The following is a 23,647-nucleotide window of genomic DNA, read 5'->3' on the forward strand; positions in this document are numbered from 1 at the left end:
GTACACTGATCCTGGATGCTTCAGAGCAACTGTCCCACATTCTATTAGCCTGAAATTCTGGTGATTAGGGAAGGAAAAAAAAAGCTTTTAAAATGAAAGGCAAAATATACATGAAATTAATCTGCAGGTCCTACATTAACAACAGCCTGTAGGTCTCTTAAGAAGAGTAGTTTTTAATAAAATTATCATGATCTCAGTAAGCAACAAATGCTTATCTTAGAAGAATTGGGGCTTAATTCTACTTCTATTAGGAGGCAGAAGGCATCTGTCTAAAATCTTAAAGAAGATGATTAGATAATGCGCTCTAGATACTAGAGTTTCTAATAATATATCTGATCTCTAGAGAATAATAATTTTATATAACCTCTTTAATCTTACCTAGATGTGTTCTTAGTATTTTGAAGCAGTAGGGAATTCTCATCAGGAATGTAAGATATAAATCATTATAATTTCAACTCATTCAGTAATGTTGATCAGAGATACTATTATGTCAAGATTTTTCTCTATACTCAGGCCTCCTTCTAGAAAGTTATTCTCTTCTTTCTAGTTTTAATACATTATGGAAAATTAGGACCTTCTATCTTCACTCTTAATATTAATATAAAATGCTACAAATGTTTAAAAATAATTTTCTCGATGAAACAGTAAAAACCTTGAACTTTGTTCAAGGGTGAAGGATTTATGAAATGAAGTCTGGATCTTGTGATTCAAGCCATTTGGAACAACTCAAGACAGAATCCCAATTCTCTGAACAGCATACTTGTTAATTAAAGAGAAAAAGGGTCAACCAGTGGATTAGAACATCAGCTGAAAGGCTGATTACACCTGTTCCTTCCTGTTGTTCATCTTTGGGTGGGGGGGGAGAGGGAGGGAGAGCTCAGTCAGTCATGTTATTAGTTGCCACAATTTGTAGCGTCCTTTAGGTCTCATGGCATGAAAAACACAAAAATCCAACAACCACTTTGTCATTTTATGAAATGTCAGATTTGTATCTCATTGCTTATTTTTCTGGTTATGTAATATTACTGGGTTCCTGACACCACCCAGGGCAGAGAATTCTAGACTTACACAACCTCAAAATTGCAAGGAAGATCTTGAAGAGATTACCTAGTCCAACTACGTCATTTTGTAGATAACAACTGAGGTCCAGAGAGATTAAATCATTTGCCCAGGGTTACGTGGCTACTGTCAGAGCATGAGTTCAATGAATCACAGGTCTTGAAACTCCGAGTCTGACACCCATTCACCTCTGCTAAGCTCACTCTCTGAGAGGGGGGTAAAATGATTCTCACAAGGTCACACAGTTTAGCAAGGTCTCCTAACTCCCAGAAGGCAGTGTGATACCACGGAAAGAGTGGTGATTTGGAGTCAGGAGACTTGCCTGAGTTCAAATTCACGATCTCAGATTACTACCTCTGTGACTTTAAGACAATCACTAGACCTCTCCAGACCTCAGTTACCTAATATGTAAGACCAAAGAGGTAAAGTGGAGGGTGTTCTGTATTTAGAGTGGGGAAAGGCCTAAATTCAAATCCAGCCGTTGATGCTTATTACCTAGGGCAAGACATTTAGCTTTCTTGGGCCTCAATTCCTCTAATTGTGAAATGAAGTAAATAGTTAGAATATCACAAAATCATAAAATTGAGAGATGGAAAGGAAACCAGCAGCCATCTAATCCAACCAATACATGAAAGAAATTCCACTATAACACACCAAGAAGTGCTTGTTTCACTTCCATTTGAAGACCTTCAAGGAGGAGCAACCCACCACCTCTCTACCTAGCTAGCACATTCCAATTTTTGACAGTTCATATTTTTAGGAAGTTCTTCCTGATGTCAAACTTAAATCTGTCTCTTTGCAACTTCCACTCAGTGTTTCTGTTTCTGTCTTTTGGGACAGAAAGAACAAGCTTAGTTCCTCCTCCATATGACAGCCCTTCAAGGGCTTGATGATAGCTGTCTTTTCCATCCCCTGCCCCCACCCTCCAACACAGTCTTCCTTTCTCTAGTGTGAACATACTCAGTTCTTTCAAACAACCCTCTAACGTGGCCTCAAAGTCCCAGTTACCCTCCTCTTGAAACTCCAACTTATTAATGCCCTTATTAAAAACTGTGGTACCCAGGAACAAACACAATACTCAAAATCTGAGGAGGTCAGAGCATGCTTGAGCTGTAATTATCCTATTCTTGGAAGCCATATGGCAGACAACATTTGCCCTTCTCCAATCTTGTGGCATCTCTCCTGTCTACTGTGACCTTTAACATAGCATTGATAGTGGCTCAGAAATTGCATCTGCCAAGTTCTTTCAGGAAATGAGAATCAGTTCACCTGGACCTGGTGACTTGAATTCATTTTGAGCAGCTAGGTAATCTTTTACTATCTTCTTACTTTCCTTTTTTTCTTTTACTTTTCTTTTCTTTTTTTTGGGGGGGGCTAGGCAATGGGGTTAAGTGACTTGCCCAGGGTCACACAGCTAGTAAGTGTTATGTGTCTGAGGCTGGATTTGAACTCAGGTCCTCCTGAATCTAGGGCCAGTGCTCTATCCACTGCACCATCTGGCTGCCTCCTCTCTTCTTGCTTTTCCTGGGTGCCAACTCCTCATTGGTATTTTTATGCTGTTATTTACAGTGTAAAGATTAGTCTCTTATGTAGAAAAATCAGAAACAAAATAAAAAATGAGCTGCTCTGCCTTGTGTTTGTTGTTAGCATTTACCAGCCCATCACCCCAAGCAAAGGTCTCATCCTTTAGACTTGGCACAATCCATTGGTGTATAAAGATTTACTAAGCACTTGATGTGAACCAGGCATTGGGTTAAATGCTGGTGATATAAAAAAGCAAAAGATAATTTCTGCCCTATAGGAGGTTATAATCTAAGGTGAGAGACATCGTGCAAATACATACAAACAAGTTATATGCAGGATAAATGGGAAATAATCATCAGAGGGAAGGCAGTAGAATTGAAAGAGGTTGGGAAAGGCTTCTTGTAGAAAGTGGGATTTTAATAGGATTTTAAGGAACCCAGGGAAGCCAGAAACAAGAGATAAGGAAGGAGAACATTCCAGGCATTAGAAACAACCAGAGAAAGTGTCCAGAGGCCATAGATAGAGTGTCTTGTTCAGGGAATAGTAAGAAAGTCAATGTCATTAGATCAAAGAGTTGGGGGGGGAGCATAAACTGTAAAAAGACAGTAAACGTATAGGAAGATGCCTTATAAAGGGTTTCGAATACCAAACAGATTTTTGTATTTGATTTAGAAATGATAGGGAGCCATCGGAGTTTTTTGAGCGAGGAGAGTGACAAGGTCAAACCTATATTTTAGGAAAATTGCTAGCGGCTGAATGGAGGATGGATTGGAGTGGGGAGAGATTTGTGGCAATCAGACCAACCAGCAAGCTCTTGTAATAGTCCACCTGTGATAAGATAAGGACCTATATCAGTGGATAGCTGTATCAGAGGAGAGAAATGGGGCATATGTGAAGATGTTGCAAAGGTGAAATTGAAAGGCTGTGGTAACAGACTCAATATGGGGGGAGAGAGATAGTGAGAGTTGAGGATGACCCTTAGATTGTAGACCTGAGGACTTGGAAGGATGATGGTATTTCTCTTGACAGTAATAAATAAATTTAGGAGGGAAGATTCTGGGAGAAAGGTAATGAGTTCAGCTTTAGACATTCTAAGTTTAACATCTCTACTGGACATTTAGTTCAAAATGTCTGAAAGATAGTTGTAGATACAAGACTGAAGGTCAGCAGAGAGGTTAGGGCTTGAAAGTAGATTTGATAATAACCAGCATAGAGATGATAATCAAATACATAAGAGCTGATGAGATTATCAAGTGAGAGTGAAGACTTAATAAATGACAGGTTATGCCTTCTTTAATCCTCCTTTTCCCCTCCTCTCATACAGCTTTAAAAAAAAATCTTTTTTTTTTTAACCTTAGCTTTCCCCACTAGCCTCAGTTCATTCTGATCATTAGCATTCCTCACAGTACTTTTACAGGATGAGGCCACACTCTTATGTTTATCTTTCTTACTTGGCCTTGCTTCCATTTCCTATATACTTTTTTTTTTAGATCTAATTTGGTTGGGGCATTATCTTAGCATCCCCCTTGGTCTCTTCAGATGCACTCCATTTTCCTTCTTTAATGGAATCCACAATTTCATTTTTGTAACATATTCTATCCCTCTTAGGCTGACATCATCTGAGGCATTTTGTTCCTTGGGATCCTACCTAGTCTTCCTTTGAACTTTTTGAAATCTCTAAGCAAATTTCTGGCTAATTGAAGTCCCCCATCATTACTCTATCATTGCCAAACTTGTGATCTATATCCTCTGTCTTCATTTCACACCAGGCCGCACTCCTATAGACCTCTACATTCTGCCCAAGAAACCTCTTGATGCCAGAAGATCACCTCAGCCCTGGAATTCACACCTTAGAAACACTTTCGTCCTCTGGGGCCCCATCTCTGATTGCTGCTCCTCCCCATAGCTCCATTTAAAGAGGATGCCCAGACCAGCCATTTTTTCATTTTCTGTCTAGCTGTACTCCTCCAGACTTTTCTATCATTCTCCTGTACTAGGTACCTTCTCCCACCTCATTCCTTCTCCCACCTCATTCCTTCCCCCTTTTTCAGACTCCTTTTATGTGTTGTCTTCCCAATTAGAATTAAGTTCTTTTTGAGGAGGGATTGTCTTTTCTTTCGCTTATGTGGATATACTCAGCACTTAGCACCAACGCTTAGCACACAGTAGGTGCTGATAAATGCTACTGACTGATATCCATAGTATTCTCCAATGACAAAATCACTTCTCTTTCTTCATCTTTTGTTTTTTAACCACTATCCATCATGCTTCTGTCTCCTTCCCTTTCTGTTCCTAAATTTCTTCACAGTCGTATAATTTCTTACTATATAATCACATCCCTTCACCACTCCAACCCCACTCCTCACCTTTGACTGTCCTGATTCTTTTGAATCAAGAAAGTATGCCCATCTGTAGTGGTCCAGTCATGGATTTCATACCACCAATTTTCTGAGGTCCCTTCCAGAACTAGATTTGTGATCCTGTATAAGTCCACTACTCCTTCTACTCTACACCATTTCCAACTGTATGACTGTGATTTGCCACTTTCTCTATTAAAAAACAACCATATTTTATTCCATTCTCAACTCAAAGATCCTCATAGGTTCAGACTTCAAAGGCCATGCTTATATTGATTAATAAGTCACTCTGGACATCTTTTAGTATAAGTTTCAACAAGGTCTATAAATTCTGACAAACTCAGCTCTTTGTTGGCTTTTCTTAAACTCAGAGTGAAAAAAAAAAGCGGCAGTATAATAGAAAGAGTACTGCTCAAACACAGAATCAGAAGACCTGGTTATGAATCCCAGATCTGCCACTTACTTACTATGGGACCAGACAATCTATTTTAACCTCTTTGGTGAAAATAAGGAAATAAGCTTAACTTATCTATCGAATGAGATAATTTTAAAGTACTTAGCACTCTGCCTGGCACATGATGGGTGTTTAATATATGCCTGTTCTCTTCCTTTCCCTTTCTCCCCCTTTCACTATATCAAGGGAGACAAGATATGAGAAAAAAAATCACTGAAGTGCTACAATAATGTTGCTATTATTATATCCTGGTTACAGATTCTTTGAAACTCTTAGGATTTAATTACTGCAAAAGAATCATTTAGAGTAATACAGAGTAATAGCACACTCAGGAAACATAGCCTTCTTGTGGATTGCTCTAGAGAATACCAAATACCAAGACAAAGTGTAAAAACCTGATTTTCACATAGATATTCCAAGCTTTCTGCTAGATTCTGCTGAGACAAAGACAAAATAATCCCTACCTTTGTGGTACTTCCATTTACTTGATTGAGGCACATGACATGTAGAGAGATAAGTAAATAAATCAAAAGTAAAACAAAGCAATTTCAAAAGAATTGGACTAAAATTCATGGAGTTTGGGGGTGGGGTGGAGGCACAGATCAAGAAGGATCTCAAATAGGAGATGGTATCTGGGTAATTCTTTGAAGAAAATTAGGAGTCTACAAACCAGGTAGAAGTGAGAAGGGAGTTCATTCCAGAACTAGGGATATCACATGGGTAAGTACATGGAGGTGGGAGACTAAACAGTCAACTGGCCTTAATGACTAAAATTAAGGGATGTAACTGACAGTTGGGAATATCACAAAAAAGCATCCTATAATAAGGGGTCATCCTGAGCTGTGCTCTGTAGAAAGCTAGAGATTCTACAGATTCAACACTCAATGAATGTTAAAGATCTGTGTCAGACTATTACGTTACACATTGTGGACAATGCACACTGGATGTGGCACTCGGTCTGTCCTCAAGGAATTTACAGTAAAGGAGAAAGATAAAGTGTAGACTGTGAAAATAAACAATATTTATATTCAAACCAGACAAACAGGACATGATTGAAACAACTGAACAACAACAAAAAGGCTTCTATTAGTAAGAGGTATAAGAGAGAGTTCTTAGGCACAGAAACAACCTCTGCAAAAGACATAGATGGGATCTGGCATGTGGTATATGGGAAAGAGACAGCTTGGTTTGAAGATAGAGTGTATATTGGGGGGTACTAATGTATGATCAGTCTGGAAATAGAGAGTGGACTTAAATTGTGAAGGGCTTTAAATGTGAGTCTGTATTTTATCCTAGAGGCAACAGGGCTTGAGCAGGGGAATGACATGGACCCATGCATTATCAATATCTATTTGGTAGTTATATGGGAATGGATTGGAGAAGAATCAGGGAGATCCATTAGAGAGTTACTGCAATAGTCCACATGAGAGGTGATAAGGGCCCAAATTATTATGGTAGCTATCTAAGTGGAGAGAAGGGGTTAAATCGGGGTGGGGTGGGGTGAGACCTGAGGCCTGGAAGCCAAAAGTTGATTTATGCTTTTGGCACCTGTTTTTTCACACTTAAATCACCTTCCTAGAATTTTGCAATCCCCTCCCCATACATACACACACACACAACACACACACATATATATATACAGGGCAGCCAGGTGGCACAATAGATAGTTGCAAAGAGGGATAGAATTAGGTTGACTTGTATTGCTGCATCTCTCTCTCCTGTTCTCCTACTGGCTCAGCTCCACATCTGGTGCTGCCTCTATCCCTACCTTTGAGTTTACAGACATAATAGAATCCATATGCCTGTTAACCAGTTTTGTCACCCTTAAAATTGTGTCTCTATGCTGAGATATGTATATTGTAGACCATAAGTGTCAAACTTGCTTAGGATACATTGCAGCTGCAAAACTCCCAAGCCTTGCCAAACCGGATTAAAATATAATTGGGAAATATTTGACAAAATAAATGTAAATGTAACAGAAGAAAAAATGAAGTTAATATGTGGCTGTCTGAGTCAATATGCAGCTGCCCATAAGGATCCTTATTAAGGTGTAGTGGCCCCATTTCTATTTGAGTTTGACACTAGTGTTATAGACAAGCATTAAATATAAAACCACTCATTCTGGGTGTGTTCCACAAAGACCCAGTCTTCTATCGACAATGAGCCTGAAAACATGGAGTCTTTATGTTGCTAACAGGAACAGGTAATTTTAATGTGTTTTAGATAAATCCATAGGTGGTAGATCCACAAGACATTGTTAAAGTAGTTTTATTATATTTGAATGGGCAGCTAGTTGGCACAATGGCTAAAATGCAGGACCTGAGGTCAGGAAGACTCCTCTTCTTGGATTCTAATCTGGCCTCATACACTTACTAGCTGTGTGACCCTGGGCAAATCACTTAACCCTGTTTGCCTCATTTTCCTCATCTGTAAAATGAACTGGAAAACGAAATGGCAAACCACTCCACTATCTTTGCCAAGAAAACCCCAGATGGGGGCACAAAGAGTCAGACACGGCTGAAATAAACGACAATAATTTCCATGTCTACATCTTGACTGCACCAATCAGTCAAATGCAGAGACAAAGAGGACTGTAACAGGCAGTGTGGTATAGTGCATAAAGTGAGACTTGAAGTCTGAAGATTGGGATTTGAGCCACAACTCTCCCACTTATTAGATGTATGACTGGAAATCATTTAATGCTTTCCTGATCAGTAACAGGGAAATTATATTTCCACTATCTATGTACCATCCTCAGAGTTGTTTTGATGATCAAATGAGATAACATGTCAAGTGTTTTGTAATCACAAAGTGACATCACAAATCTAATGTTATATAATTAAACTGTGAAAATGATGACAATACCATATACTGAAAATTAAATAAGCCTGAGCGGGTCAATATTCCACATCTCTTTGCATAATGAATTGACTAGAAAAGCCATGGTTCATTAAAGGATGTCAACATTTTTCTTCCTGAAGAGTGTGTACTCATGTAAATGAAATATATGTGCACACATATTTATATTTCACAGGTTGTAAATTATTTCATTAAGAGCTGATCCTCCTGTTACAGATGGGGAAACTGATGATCAGATTGGTTGTGATTTCCCCAGGGTCAAACAGTTAGCAAGGAACAGAGATGGGATTTGATTTGGGAATGTCCCCTGACTACAAATTTCATATGCTTTTCCCATACTACACAGCCTGTGGATGCTTTATGGGAATCAGGAGCTAAATAATATACCAGATGATGCTTTATTGAACTCAAGTGAAATAATATTTTAAAAGTACTTAGCACAGTGCCCAGCACATAATAGGTCCTTTAATAAATGCATGTTCCATTCATCTTCCTTCCTTCTTCCTTTCAATGTAAAGTGTGTTTTCTTTCTTGGTCTAGAATTGTGATTTTACTGATGAAGGGAACGTCTCCCTGATTCTCACTTGCTTTTAGAATGAAGTAATCACACTGAATCAAAATCCTCCATTACAAATTCTAAAGCAGAATTTTTCAGAGCTATGTTCTTGGTACACTTCTGCCTTTAGCAGATGTGATTATGAGAACCAGATCAAAGATTCTTCTGATGTTTTTGGAAACCACCTGTGAATAGAAATCACTAATTAAAAGGAAAAATGGCTGCATTGTGCACCTGTACTATCTCCATCTGTCTCAGTCTGTTTTTCTCTCTTTTCCCTGCTCTGCCCTCTATCCTCTCCATACCACTTATATTTTTTCTCATTAAATAATTGCAGTTACACTGCATTCTCCCACATTGAAAAACCTTGTATTGAAACTAGTTTGGGATCAGAGCAGAAGCATGGAAAATTCAGCAGAAAATGATTTCTCCAGATAGGGCTATCTGCTACAAAAATAAGGGAATTCCTCCCCAGTTGCAAGTCCCTCATTCTTCCCTGAGCCATTTTAGAAGGGTAGATTACATAGTCAGCTATAAAGTTTGCCTCATTCCTCTTTTTCCCTTTCTCCTGGCTCAGGGCTGAAATAGTATGCTACCTGTAGATATCTTCTTACTTTGCCATAGATGGAGAAATTTCAAACTCACTTTGAGGTTAGGCATACTTTTGACTGATTTTAGGGCACTAAGTTCTCCTTGGAACCCTCATCACAGCAATTGTACAGATCAGAATTCTTTGGTTAGAGTTAATGTTCCTACCTAGAGTCTATTGGTATTACACAAGTCTGAGTAAGATGTCCTGGTGCTATTCTGGACATGAAAAACCACGTCTTATTTCCATCTTATCAAACCTTGAACCACATGAAGGTTTATACCCATATCTCTAGTCCTGGGACAATATTGAACCCACCTATAAGGAAGAAGCTTTGGAAATAATATTATTAACTTATATTTAAAAACACTATATGATTTATGATATTCTTTTATGTTTGGACTCATGTGGTACCCATAACTGATTTCATGAGGTAGGCCTGGATCACACCTGAAACTGGCAGAGAGCAAATGGGGCTTTGCCCCAGGATAACAATATCCATCATGCTTCCTCCCAAAAGATCATGTTTTCTACTCCTAGTGACCACCATTTTTATATGCTGTGGAGGTACTATCATTTGAGTCACCAAATGATATAGCCTTCACCTACAGAATCCCTTCCTGTACCACCCCCCAGGGTGATATCATCACCATGGTACTTCTCTCTTGGATGGGCCTCACCATCCCAAACTTGATGAAGGCAAAGACTCATGACTCTCACCACATCCACCATTTTTTTTACCTCTGTTGGAAAAAATGTGTAGTTGTAGTTTTAATAGGATTATCCTCATTTTACAAATGAAGATGAAATTTATAGATCATTTGTTCAAAGATATGCAGCTAGGAAGTGGTTGAACCAATCTTGAGACAAAGTTATGTCGTTTCCCAACTCTAAAATGATGCTACTATTTACTCTTTCATGGATCATGCCTAGGTGACTAGTTAATTTTGTGCTCTATAATCATATTGATTTCCTTTAACTTGTGTTTTTTATCTTGATTACTCTTCCTATAGCAAAAAAAAATCCACCTGCTAGTTTCCTAAAACAGCAGAATAATTCTGGCAGAATTTAGTACCCACAAGGTTTTATTGGACCTGTTGTCTGAATTTTTTTAAAAAAAAATCTTTTCATTACACCAGACTAATTCTATCAGTACTCAATTAAATGGATTTGCAGTAAGACAGGCAGAATTGCCAGATTGCTCAAAGGAGCTTCCTAACCAGCCTCATCTGTCACCGCCTACCTAACAATACTCTGCATCTTCTGGGTAGAATTCATTTAAAAAAAGATATGAACTGAGACAATTCACTATCTTGATGTGATTGATTTTGCAACCACAGATATGTCAAAACATGTTTTCAGAAATTATAATTTATGCCACTTGCTTGTAACTGTGATTAACTAGTTCTAAGCTGCACCATTTTCTTCATCTAAGAGCTCATAAGGCAGTCTTCTTAACAAAATGCCTATGAAAATAAAACTGTTTCAAGGGGCATTATTGAAATTGGCTGCTGGGAAGACTATTTTTCAGGATGCAATAGATTTTCTGACACTAGTGATGAGGAAACAAACATGATACACCATAAGTCATTTTCCCAACTGATATGATTTTCTATACTGTATTATTTGCTATACAAAGAGAAATAAGAACTTTATATGATAAAAAATTTAAAAAGTGGGACTCTGACCAGATGCCTAAATATAAAGAAGTTGGGAATAGTATCATAATTTAGAGAATTTAGTTTCCATAAGATGATGTCATCTCTGTTTTTATTCTACCCCAGTCTATTGAAGACTTGAGATTATGGTATCATGGAGTAGAGCTGTTATTACAGAAAAAAAAAAACAAGTTTTAGAGATCATTCTGGTTTTTTTTTTGGCTGGGGCTATTAGGGCATAGTTTGTCCAGTTGAGATTTATTTCTACCTTAGAAGTTTTAAGCTTCAGAGATCTCTCTTAAATTTCTATTCTGATGCCTCATTGTGATGTGGATGTGGCTCTGTTTGTCAAAGGCTAGAATAAAGAAGTTTAAATTTTAGGAGGCCTTACTAACCTGGAAAAGCTTCAAGACTTCACTTACATGGTAAATATGGTAATCTTACTTACCATAAGCTTCGTTTAAGAGAGGTATAATAGCCATAAGAGAAGTGATAGTTCCACTTTACTCTTCCCTGGTGAGACTGCATTTGCAGTCTCAAGAACTTACAATTCACAAATGGCACCCCTTAAATTTTTTTACATGACCTTATATCTAGCCATATCTTCCCCATCCTATATATATGTGGTTGATTTTTTTTTAAACTCCAGGGTAGGACTTCACATTTAATTCTGTTAAATTTCATTTTATAAGATTTCCACCCATTATTATAAGCCATCAAATATATTCCTGGATCTTGACTACATCCAGTATACTATCTATCTCTCCTAGCTTTGTGCCATCTGTAATCTTGGTAAATATGTCATCTCTGCCTATTCTCAAGTAACTGAAAAAAAAACACACCCAACAGTACAGGACAATGGACAGATCGCAGAGGGCAATATCTAGAAAATTGCCTCCTGTGGCATCCGTCCATAGATCACAACTCTTTAAGATGTTCATCCAGCCTGATTTCAGTTCTGAATTCACCTGAACATGCTATAACTCAGCCCACATTCTTCACCTTCTTCAAAGAGAAAGAATGAGTTTTTTTAAATGCTTTTCTGCAATCTAGGTATTCTATGTCTGTGTTATTTTTCTTATCTACCAATCTAATAAATCTGTCCATCTGGTACAATCCAGTTCTTCATGAAGGGAGGCTAATTCTTAGTGATAATTCTTTCCATTTGTAAAAGGATGATTTGTAAGCATTTATTATGTATTCAAGAATTTTGCAAGGGATTAAAGTCAAATTAAAAATTTCTGGTTTTTTGGAAGATCCCATATTCTTCATTTTTTTGAAAAATAAGGACAATGTTTTTCTGTATTTCATCCTATAGCCTCTCTCTCATTTCCATGGTTTAAAAAAATCACTGACCATAACCCAGAAATCACATTTGTATATTCTTCTGGTAACTGAGGATAAGGTTCAGCCGGATCAAATGACTTTAACTTAGGACAGCTAGGTGTTCTCATAACTTTTTCAGTTTCAACTTCCTGTTAACTATTTTTGTTCTATTTTTTCCCAGTCTGAAGAACATTCTTCTTAGCTAAGAAAACAGAAGCAAAATAAAAGTTGAATCTCCATTTTCTCTTTCATCTTACCATCTGTAACTTCTTTGATCTCCTTCTTGCCCTCAACATCACTGAAAAAAAACCCTTTTTGTTCTCCTCAGCATTCATCACAAACCTCAGCTGTCTGAGCTGCAGCTCTGCTTTCACCATTCTGATGATGATGTTGACATTCTCTTTAATTTGTCCTCAGCTGCCCTTGATTCTACCCTTTAAACATTAAATAAAAAAAATCTAAGGTTCATAAATTCTCTACATAGTCACCCTAGTCTCTATAGACACTTCTTTCATTTTTTTTTCTCAATGGAATCATATGTCTTCCAAATTTCATTCTTGTGTCCCATCTACACCTGTAGGCTAGTCTCCAAAGCCACTGAATCCAACTTTCTTTCTCTGAATGAACTCTGAAATCTGCTCTCACCAAAGTTAGGATGCATGCCAGATTATATTCAGCTTATCCTGTTTCTCCAACATGAACATTGAAATGAAGTGGCCATTTTCTCCCCAAATTTTTTTGATTTAAGTTCCTCCTCCTTTGTTTGAATTAGGTACAGAATAGCCATTTCTATCACCACTTTTCCATGCCTTTTGAAGAATAAATTAACCAACAAGGCAAATCAATAATATTTAAGCTTTCCTTCATTAGATATAGATAAAAAGAGCTTAGCAGTTATAAAGATAGTTCCATCATTCCTCCATGTAAGACTATGTAGCCCTGGACAGATAACTGAATTTCCTCAAGTTTCAGTTTCCTCATTAGTAAAGGGAAGACAATAATAGCTAGTTATTGTGAAGATCAAATGAGATAACATGGAAAGTACTTTGCAAATTTTAAGGCACTGTGAAAATACCACCTATTACCATTTATTGGTATGTTATTATCATATTTTATAAATTGTGTCTCATTCTTCCCAAATGACCAGATAAGAAAACTGAGACTCAGAGACATTAGTCACTTACTCACAAACATACAACCAGCATGAGTCAGTAATATATTACAGTCTATTGTGTCTCCCGCTTTCAGTTTCCTAGCTATCCTCTCAAATGCTAGCTGAAGTTATGTTTCAGGGAATCCTTCAAGCTCTTCCTGCTCCATTTTGGCTATATTGATCCCACATAAGGCATTAATGGTTACATCAATTCCATCACTGCAGAGACACACCATGTCAGTCAGTTTGATTAAAGGTTTTAGTCAGAATGGTTTTCAACAATTGTAAACAGAAGTAACCTGAGGCCAATCTTTATGTGAGTGATAGAATCACCAGATTTGAGACTTGGAAGAAACTTCAATAGCCATCTAGGTTTGATACATAGAAGAAAAGGACTCCCCTTCTATAATATACCTGACAAATGGTTATATACATCCTATGCTTGAAGACGTCCAAGGAGGAAGAATCCACCAAGTTTGAGGCAGTGCATCCCAATTTTAAACAGCTCTAAATGTGACTGAGTTTTCCCTAACATTGAGCCTCAATTTCCCTATTTCCAACTTCTACCCCCTTTTTCCTGGTTCTGCCCTATTGAGTTAAATGGAACAAACCAAATTCCTCCTCCAAATTATAGCCCTTAAAATACTTAAAGGCAGCTATCGCGCCCTTCAGATTCTTCTCTTCCATACACTAAACATCAAATTTCTTCAACTGATTGCCATATAAAATTGATGCAAGATCCTTCACCACTTTGGTAGTCTTTCTCTAAATATTTTACAATCAACAATATAGGCTGTTACCACTATTTGTTTGTTCATGGTTTAAGCTCAAGGTTTTGCTGTTTCACTATTATCTCCAGCCAGTATGTCAGAGGAAAAATTAGAACCCAGATCTTTTGACTCTGAAGACAGCATTATATCCACTATATCATACTGCCTTTCATTTTGAAAAAAAAAATACCCAAATAACTTCACCAGAAACCTGCCATGAAGAAATGCCAACATAATTAATCATATATTTAGTTTCATTAGGATTAAAACTGAAATGATTAGCTTCTATTACAAATGAGTAATCATAGACCATCAGGAAGCTTTATGCTGTCTCAAACTTCCTACTTTAAACATTAAATGCTAAAGATTAAAATGTTATCTTTTAAAATTATCCTTGATGTTTTCACAGTGAAAGCACAAACAGTCCTGTTTTTTAGGTTATGGGCTAACTTAAATGTGCTTTGGCCTAGGAAATCAGTGCTTCACTCCATCCATAATGAGGGATTGAGAGTATTAATTCCAGTAATTTTCTGTAAGAGTAGAATTTAGGGCTAGACAATTTATCCTTGAGTACATTTTGGGACCATTACTTTTCTTAACTGAGATTTAAGAATTATTTTTCCATCATCACCTTTTATTTTCCATGCCCATCTTATTATTACAGAGTTGAAACACAAGAGTTAGGGAGATTTATAGCATGAAATTACTCTATTTACATTTTGCAGTCCTCTCAGCATTTTAAAATTCTCACTCATATATACACTATTCTTTGTTATTACTAAAACATATATGTCTCAATGTCTCCCTATGAAATTTAAGTGGATTCTCCCCAAAATAAAATTTTACCAAGGAGATGTAGTAAATAAATCTACATGATATATACATATATATAATATATATAGATATATATACACACATATCTATATATATATATATACATATATTTACATCAAATATGACTATTCAGTATGATTGTCATAATTCTGTTTACATATGAAAAATTGTGTTACGGAATGGAAAGCAGGAATTAATTAAACGTTTTTACACCTACTATTTTCAAAGAACTATACTTGGTCCAGTGGAAGTAAAACTACGAATAAGACCTTATCTTATTCATCTTTATAATATCTTACCTAGTGTTCCTGAGGTTGAATGCACATACTTGCCAGTGTTGTGATGAGTGATTAGGAGAATGTCTAAGTAGAAGAGAGTTTTTATCTATAGAAAGACAAATCTCATAGAAATTCTATTTTGTGGCTGCCATTATGATGATTATATTGAGTTCCAAAATACTATAGGGTTAGGATCTTCTGAATGAGATCCATATGTATTCAAATTTGACTGGCTTAGTAATCATGCAGGAAAAAAAATGGGTATCAGTGCCCATGTTATGATATAGAGTTTGTCGGTAGACTAATTAATGAGCTTCCCTTTGATCATCTAGCATGGGCAAAGGATAACATATGGGCAGAGAATTTCACTTATATCCATGACATATGAAAAGAACTAAAAGTTAGTACATATATCTTGGACAAGCAGCACAGACAGACAGAGGAACTGGACCCAGAGTTAATCAGGGAAAGAGTAGGGAAGCATTTTAATAAATACTTTTTAAAAGGCTTAGCCAGCAATGGAAAACAATATTAGAATCTGGCCAAAGGGAAGCCCCTTCTTGAACCCCCCCTCAGCAGCCTGGAGGAAGGAGGCTTCCAGGGCATTGGAGAAATCCTCTAGGGAGGCTTTATAGAAAGACACAAACAAGAATCACATTTAGTGAGAAGGCATTGATGAGATGGAATTTTTAGTGATGCAGGGAATGCCTAGATAATGAAGTCATTGATCTGCCAACAGAATTAATTGTACATGTCTTGTCTTACCCACTAGAATGTAAACTTCTTAAGGGCAGATACAATTTCTTTGTATCTCCTTTTGTTTCTAGCACAATGTCTTTCTCATAATAGGATCTTAATGACTTTTTTTGAATGAATCATAAGGATTTTATAAAAAGGGAGATTTCTATTGATGAATTACAAAGAGCTTTAAGAATTCAGAGGAAAGAGAAAATACTCCCCCTGTAACGGATCAGGAAAGCTTCCTTAAGGACACAACAATTGAACTGAGACTTAAAACAAAAGTGGTCTTCAAGTAGGAAGAGATGGGGAAGAAGATATTCCAGGCAGAGAAAAGAAAAAGTAATAAATCATGATGATAATAACATGACCTACTTATCAGGATTATAATGAAATTCAAATGAAAAGAGAGTAAAAAGTGCTTATTTGACTGTATAGTAATATGTACACATATATGTATATATATATATATGTGTGTGTGTGTGTGTATTTCCTCCCTATATATTATTAGAGAGAAATTATATTTCAGCGAAGGTTAAGAGGTAGAAGAAACATTTGCAAAAAAGCTGACACAAGGTCTCTTAAGCCAAAGTGAATGTGGCCAGTGGCAGGCAGACAAGGAAAAGTTTCAGCCAGGTAAGGAAAAGGGCTGAGAGGGTATTAGATAAGGATAAAAGTATTAATAATAGTAGTGAGCATTTGTATGTTGCTTTAATGTTTGCAAACATTTTTACAAGTGTTATTTCATTTTATCCTTGTGACAACTCTGAGAGATAGGTAAAATTATTACCCCCATTTTGCATATAAGGAAACAGGCAGGCGCAGGTTAAGTGACTTTCACAAGGTCACAAAATTAATAAGTATCTGAGGCAGGACTTAAATTCAGGATTTCCTGACTCTAGGCCCAGTAGCAGATAGCTTTCCTGGATGAAAGGACACAGAAACTTTTCAGTTAGAAAAATATAGTCATCAATTTGGTGATCTCTGCTTTCTGAAAGAAGTTGTATACTTCCATGCAGTCCTATTGCATGTCTCAGTTTTTAGGTATGTTGTTCTTATCTTGAAATTCTTTCCAGATTCAATATCCTGGAGGAAATACATTTATGGAACACAAGTTATTCAACACAAAGGAGTAGAATTTAAAATGTATACCTATTCCTGACTTTGGAGCTCTCTTCTGTTTATTATACTGCTGCCTGGTTAGTGCATTAAAATTTATCACCAGATTTTTAAATCTTATTTCAGTTCTTTTCAGAACATTCATTGTGCCAAAACTTTCAACACCTATAGAAAGCTACTTTACAATAAAATAAACAAGATTTTAAAAATACACCACCAGGTTGCTGCCTAAAAAGCAGGGAAAAGCACTGTCATTATAATTTTGTGTCTTTTGACAAAAATATATTTGAGTTCATAATCTTCCCTAATTCATAATTATTATTGTGGTTTGTGGCCTTAATTCACCCTTGCAAAATTACGTATATAAATATTGAATGTTTACCTGATTCTTCTATTATTTGTCCATCCAACAAATAGGAGACAGAATATATGGAACATTTTAGTCATTGCTATTCATCGAGTGGGAATGAGCACATGGAGCTGCCATGTAGTATGTGTAAACTAAGAGAAGCAATCCCCACAATCTGTGCAGATACAGAGTAGCTGATTTGAAAACAAGTTGAGGCAATATGTTATGGTGTGGTTCAAGGCCCAAAGGATTCCGTCTTAAGAGTCAGGAGAACTGGGTTCCAATCCAGATTCTGCTATTAGACAGCTTGAGCTGCTAAATGAACTTATTCAGTCAACGAGCATTTATTAATCACTTCATATATGCTAGGTAATGGGCTAAATGCTGTATTTAGAGTTTTGAGAAGAATATGGAAGGAACAGAAAGCGCAGTTAAGAAAGTTTTTAAAAGATGGCATTTGAGAATGGCATTTGGATATTGAGGCCACAGCTTGAGGTGCAGGAATGAAAGGTTCTTGGTGAGAATTAGAGGCATGCAAAAGGAGCTTGAGAGCACATGTGCCTACAGACTTCTATAGCCTATCTCTAATCCAGAGGGTTTTATAATGAAGACTGAGGGAGGAGGGAAGAAACTGCTGCCACAAAGATCAGGCAAAACAAAGATGGAAGACTAACAGTGAAAGTGAACAGTAATTCACCAGAGACAATATCTAAGAAAGAGGGTCCATAATAATGGTAAGGAATTTTATCCTGGGGGAGAGATAACTTAGGGAGAACATAATAGGTATACTGAAGTGAAGGCCTGTCATATGAAAAAGGGATGAGACTAATTCTGTTATGTCTTGTAGGAACAGGAGTAATGGCCAGAAGTCATATAGAGATTTGAGCTCAATATAAGGAAAAACTTCCTAACAATTTGACCTTTCCAAAAATTGAAAGGGATGCCTCAAAAGTTAATGAGTTCTCTATCACTGGAAGTTTTCCAGTGGAAGTTTGTTCATCACTTATTAGGGATAATAAATGAAAATGGGATTCCTGGTATTAATGTATTAGGCTAGCTGTTCTCTGGATTTCTTCCAAAATCTGAAATTCTGTTCTTCTTATATTTTACCCTTCTGTGCCTTTGTTTTCTCATTTGTAAAATGAGAGGTTAAACTAGATGACCATTTTCCTTGACCTCTCTTCCTGCTCTAATAGGGGAAGGTGGAAAAAGAATGGAACAAGCATTTGTTAAGCACCTCTGCACCAGGCTGTATGCTAAGCACTTTAAATATATTATCTCATTAACAGTCTATGAGATGTGAGCATAGACACAAATAGTAGGTGTTTAGGCCCATGTTTCATTTCAAGTGTTTTATTTGTGTTTATGTTACCTTAGTTTTAGAGTAGAATCCCTTCAAGTTCCTATTGAAGTGCCTTACATATAAGAAGCCTTTACTAATTATTCATTAAATAAATTCATGTTTCTGGTCTGAGTTTAAGTCTGTTTGTATCTTTAAGAGAACATAGATTGTTCTGTATATATTACAGCATTCAACAAATGTGTATTAACAAGCTATTGTTGAACCTAATTGGACCAAAATAAGTTGACTAGTACAAAGGAGTACAGACCTGAAATCTATTTCCAAAATTCACCACTTTTTTCTCTCTCCAGGTTTTGTAAATTGAACTCTTATTTCTCCTCCTTGCCACCAACATTTTTAATTTACAATAAATGAATATAATTTTATCCAAGTCTGATAACTTGTCTTTTTGCTTCACAAATTTTTATCCCTTCCCAACTCTCCATTCCCACCCCCCAAAAGAGAATTTTTGTTTGTTACCTCTTACCGACAGTTATTTTGACAATTCTTTTCTGAGAGTCCATCCTCATCCTCTCCTGCGATGTCCACAGCTGAAAATATCAAGGCAACTAGGATGGCGAAGCAACATACCAGGGCAAAGATCACAATGCACTTTTGCTGAGACTGAAAAAGATTAAGAACAAAAAGAAGAGGAAAAAAAGGAAGATGAATGTTATAGCTCTCTTTTAGGAAACTCAAGATTTGACAGCTTTTCAAAACTAGTGGGAAAAAAATCCTTTGGAATACATTACTTTCATTATTGCCAGAGCAAAATTGTTCTCTGGGTGAAAATGCAGAAGGCCTCTAAGCCTATTCTTCAACACAGCCTCCAAGTTCATGCTATATGTCAGATACTATTAAATAATTCATGTTACAGTGCCAAGACTTTGAATTCCTTCTTTATTTCTCTCTGATCAAAAATGACTCAGAAGGGATCACTGAAAAATCCATTACTTCTAATTAAAAATAGAACACATGGCCACTCAGTAATTGCAATCTATTACCCATTTACCACCACTCTTCTACCTTCTGCTTACTGATCATGATTTCCCCTCTCTTTGTCCCCACTCATCTCCAACCCCCTGACTCAATCCCTATAGAAATGACTTCTTGAGAACTCCCTTGGATGTTGAAAAGTGCCCTGAATTTTAATCAGCCTCACTGGGTTTAAAGAGCAAGCAAAGAAACTGATTAATATATATGCAGGCAGCAAAGATGTGTTTAAATATAAAATTTCATCTTAAAGACACAATTAACTGCCATTTACACACCTTATTACAGTGAACACGTGAACACAACTAGAGTGTTAGATCGTCAAGAAGTTACTTCCTCACCTGCAGGTCCCATGCCATTCAAACTTTAAGGTCACTAATTCTAGAGAATGATGGGAAAATCTGACTACAGAAAACAGAGCCCTCTTTTCATCAGGAATAGATCAAGGCTAGAAGTCAATTACACTATGTTCTCTAACTTCCTGTGACATTTTTATAGAGATAAAATAAAGTTAAAATGAACATTAAAAACAGCCTTGAAGGAGCAGTGCTGAAGCTATCTCACAGAAGCACAAACTGCAGCATAAGGGGCTTATTTGTACAAGACAGATAGGGCTGGATGAGTTATGGGACCCATTTGCTAGCGTCTATCAAAAGCTCAGTGACTATGACCATGGCCTCAACTTGCTATATTTGAAAGATGGCTGGGGATCACAGAGATTAGAGCTGTAAGGCTGGACCAAATTTGTGACCAAATTACCACTGCATGGCTTCTTTTATATTATCTTCTACTCTTCTTCCTCTCTCTCACCCCTCCCACCAAACCTCAATTCACATGCCAATCCCTTCCTCTTGATACTCTTCTACTACTTTACCTGACTGTGACCTTAAACAAAGCAAGAACCTACCCCAAAATTACATCTGAAACAAAAGGAAGGCATTATTAGCATTGCTCTTCTTTTAAGAACACCACAGAATAAAAATTAAATACATATATGAATACATGTATGTATATACATATATATGCACATATATTAACACATACATATTTAGACATGTGTGAATGTAAAGTGGAAATATAACATAGGGAGTAGAGGATTTATAGATAAAAAACAATTGAGAACCACTGTTCCATGCCAGTCTCTAGAAAACAAAACCCCAAAGATATAAGAATACTTAGAGTTTTTCTAACCCTGAACGTCTGCCTAACAGGTTATATTTTCAGATGCACCTAGTAGCTCATCTTTAGACACAAAAGACAATGATAAATAGGCCTAATTAGTCTAAATGTAACCTGCAAAGCATGTGCCGATGTATATGCTTTTCCCTTTCTTAGTTCAGTCATTTTAATAATGAAAATTATTTTCCCCCCACAATTCTTTTTCATGGGAATTTCCTTTTTGAAAGTAAAAAAAAAAATATTTATTTTTAAACAGTTCCAGAATCTCAAAAAAAGGTGTGGCACAGTATATAGAGATCTAGCCTTATTGTCTGGAAAGAATCAGCAAGCCTTTATTAAGTGCCAGGCAGTGAGGATATAAGTAGAAAGAATGAAACAATTTTTATTCATGAGGAATTTGCATTCTAATGGGGAAGACAAGAAGTACATATATAAATATATAACAAAAAGTTAAAGTGAATGAATACAAATACATATGTGTATGTACACATATATGCAAATATGAGGTGGTGGATGAACTCTAGCAGTTGGGAGAATGGTCCTTAAATCTGCACTTTAAAGGAAAAGAGGGACTTTGTGAGGTAGATAGAAGGAAGGGGACTTCATTCCAGGAATGTGAGATTGTCAGGGCAAAGATGTGAATATTGGATATGGATCATCCTGTGAGATAGAAAGAAGGCACATTTGCCTGTACTGAAGAGTGCAGGAGGGGATGTAATGTACAATGAGGCTAAAGGGATGGGTTAAGGCCAGGTGGTGATGGTCTTTCAAGACTAAACAGAGGAGTTCATGATTGTTTTTTTTTCTTCCTAGAGACAACTGTAAGCTACTGGATTTGATTGAGTAGGAGAGACACATTGTCAAATCTGCACTTAAGAAAATAACTTTGTCAGCAGTCTGCTGGATGGGCTGAAGTAGTTAGAGATGAGACAAGAAGACCAATTAAGAGACTTTGGCAATAATCTAGGTGAGAGGTCATTAGGGCTTGACTTAGAGTGATAGAAAGTGCTAGCTGTGTGAATAAAAGGAAGGCATTAGATGCAGGAGGTATTGTGGAAATAGGGAAAAATTCAGCAATTGATTGGATATGCAGGGGTGATGGAGAGTGAGGAGTTGAGACGAATGCCAAGGTTACAAATCTGGGAGCCTGGAAGAATGGTGGTGTCTTTGGAAGAAACTGGGAAGTTTGAAAGAGGAGGGTTTAAGGGATGATAATGAACTTTGTTTTGAAAATCTTGACTTTGAGATGTCTCTGGGACATAGTGGTTTGAAATAGGCAAATGATGGCGTGGGATTGCAGTTCCAGAAAGAGATGAACTAGATATATGCAGGTGCATATATGTGTAAGTGTATGAAAATGTTCCCCCCCCCCCAAATACATACATGGACTAGATGATACACAAGATCTCTTTTAGCTCTTGCAATTTTTTTTTCAAAAACTGTCTAGACTCCAAACTCTCAAGATTTGTATAATCTGTTTATGAAGAAGAGTTTCTTGCCATTTCACGTAGCTCAGTCTTAATTGAACTTAATTACATTAAAAAAAAGTGTTCTATCCTAAGGAGAAGTACTCAGCCCTAAGTGCCAAACAGCAATTTGATGCCAGGAATTTAACTTCCTTCTCTCTTCTATGTCCTCCTCCTAAGGATGAAAATTTACAGAAAAAAATGGTCAGAACTTGCTGATTCAATTTATTTTCTTTCTTTAAAAAGTTCATTATTTTAAAAAATACTATTGATGAATCTGGACAATTTTGTGTATTGGAGAAGGCACTTTGATTTTATAACACTCACAAAAGTAAATTCTATTCAAATGAGCAATTAATTTTAAAGAGAATCTTAATTTGCTTAGGAGAAGGAAATAAGGCTATGCAGGTCATTTAAAAAACTAATTGAGAACACTGCCTTGGGAAAAACGTCATTAGTAACACAAGGTCATAACACTACTTTTCCTCAATCTCAATTATAATTCTTTTCACCAAAAAGCAAAAAGACTGTTCAAATAAAGGCAATGCAATCTCATAACTCAGACAAAAGTATGAGGTTACTAAAGGATTCATTCATTTTCAAATCCTGAATAGCATATCAGATCATTCAGAAACCAATTTAAAACATCCATTCCAGTTTTCATTGGAACATGATGAGGTGAAGTTTTTTTTTAAACAAAAAAATCTCTAACTATGATTACAATCAGAAACTCACTGATGAATCGAACCCATTAAGTGAAAACTAAGTTTGAGCCATTATCAAATACCATTTGATCTGCATTTTTCAATGCAGTTTACATCTATATTGAAAAAGCTGCTTGCCTGGCCAACTGGTAAATTTAATTATGGTGGTATTGAAAACACAACAATATCACATTTCAACAAATTACATTTTGCTTCAAAAAGGAGTAGAATAATTTATGATCTATAACCTGGGAGATGGTGGTAACCTTGAAAATTATAGTAATTGCATACTTTGAGCTCTGCTTTTATTTCACTTGGCAAGTTAAAAAGTACTAATTTA

The 23,647-nt window shown here is 36.6% G+C and overlaps 1 protein-coding gene across 4 annotated transcripts in view; it reads right to left on the reverse strand.

The window, feature by feature from the left end:
* Nucleotides 1-23,647, reverse strand: part of PLD5 (phospholipase D family member 5) — a 418,024-nt gene that overhangs the window by 233,756 nt on the left and 160,621 nt on the right. For 3 of the 4 annotated variants that reach the window (XM_020982069.2, XM_020982072.2, XM_020982070.2), the window contains exon 2: nt 19,453-19,589. In XM_020982069.2, coding sequence (XP_020837728.1) covers nt 19,453-19,589 — 137 coding nt within the window. Of the gene's footprint in view, nt 1-19,445; nt 19,590-23,647 lie in introns of those variants that run through there. The other variant, XM_020982075.2, reaches the window with a different exon arrangement.

Source organism: Phascolarctos cinereus, unplaced genomic scaffold, assembly GCF_003287225.1.
Source record: "Phascolarctos cinereus isolate Bilbo 61053 unplaced genomic scaffold, phaCin_HiC Scaffold_5;HRSCAF=322, whole genome shotgun sequence".
Classification (NCBI taxonomy): Eukaryota; Metazoa; Chordata; class Mammalia; order Diprotodontia; family Phascolarctidae; genus Phascolarctos; species Phascolarctos cinereus.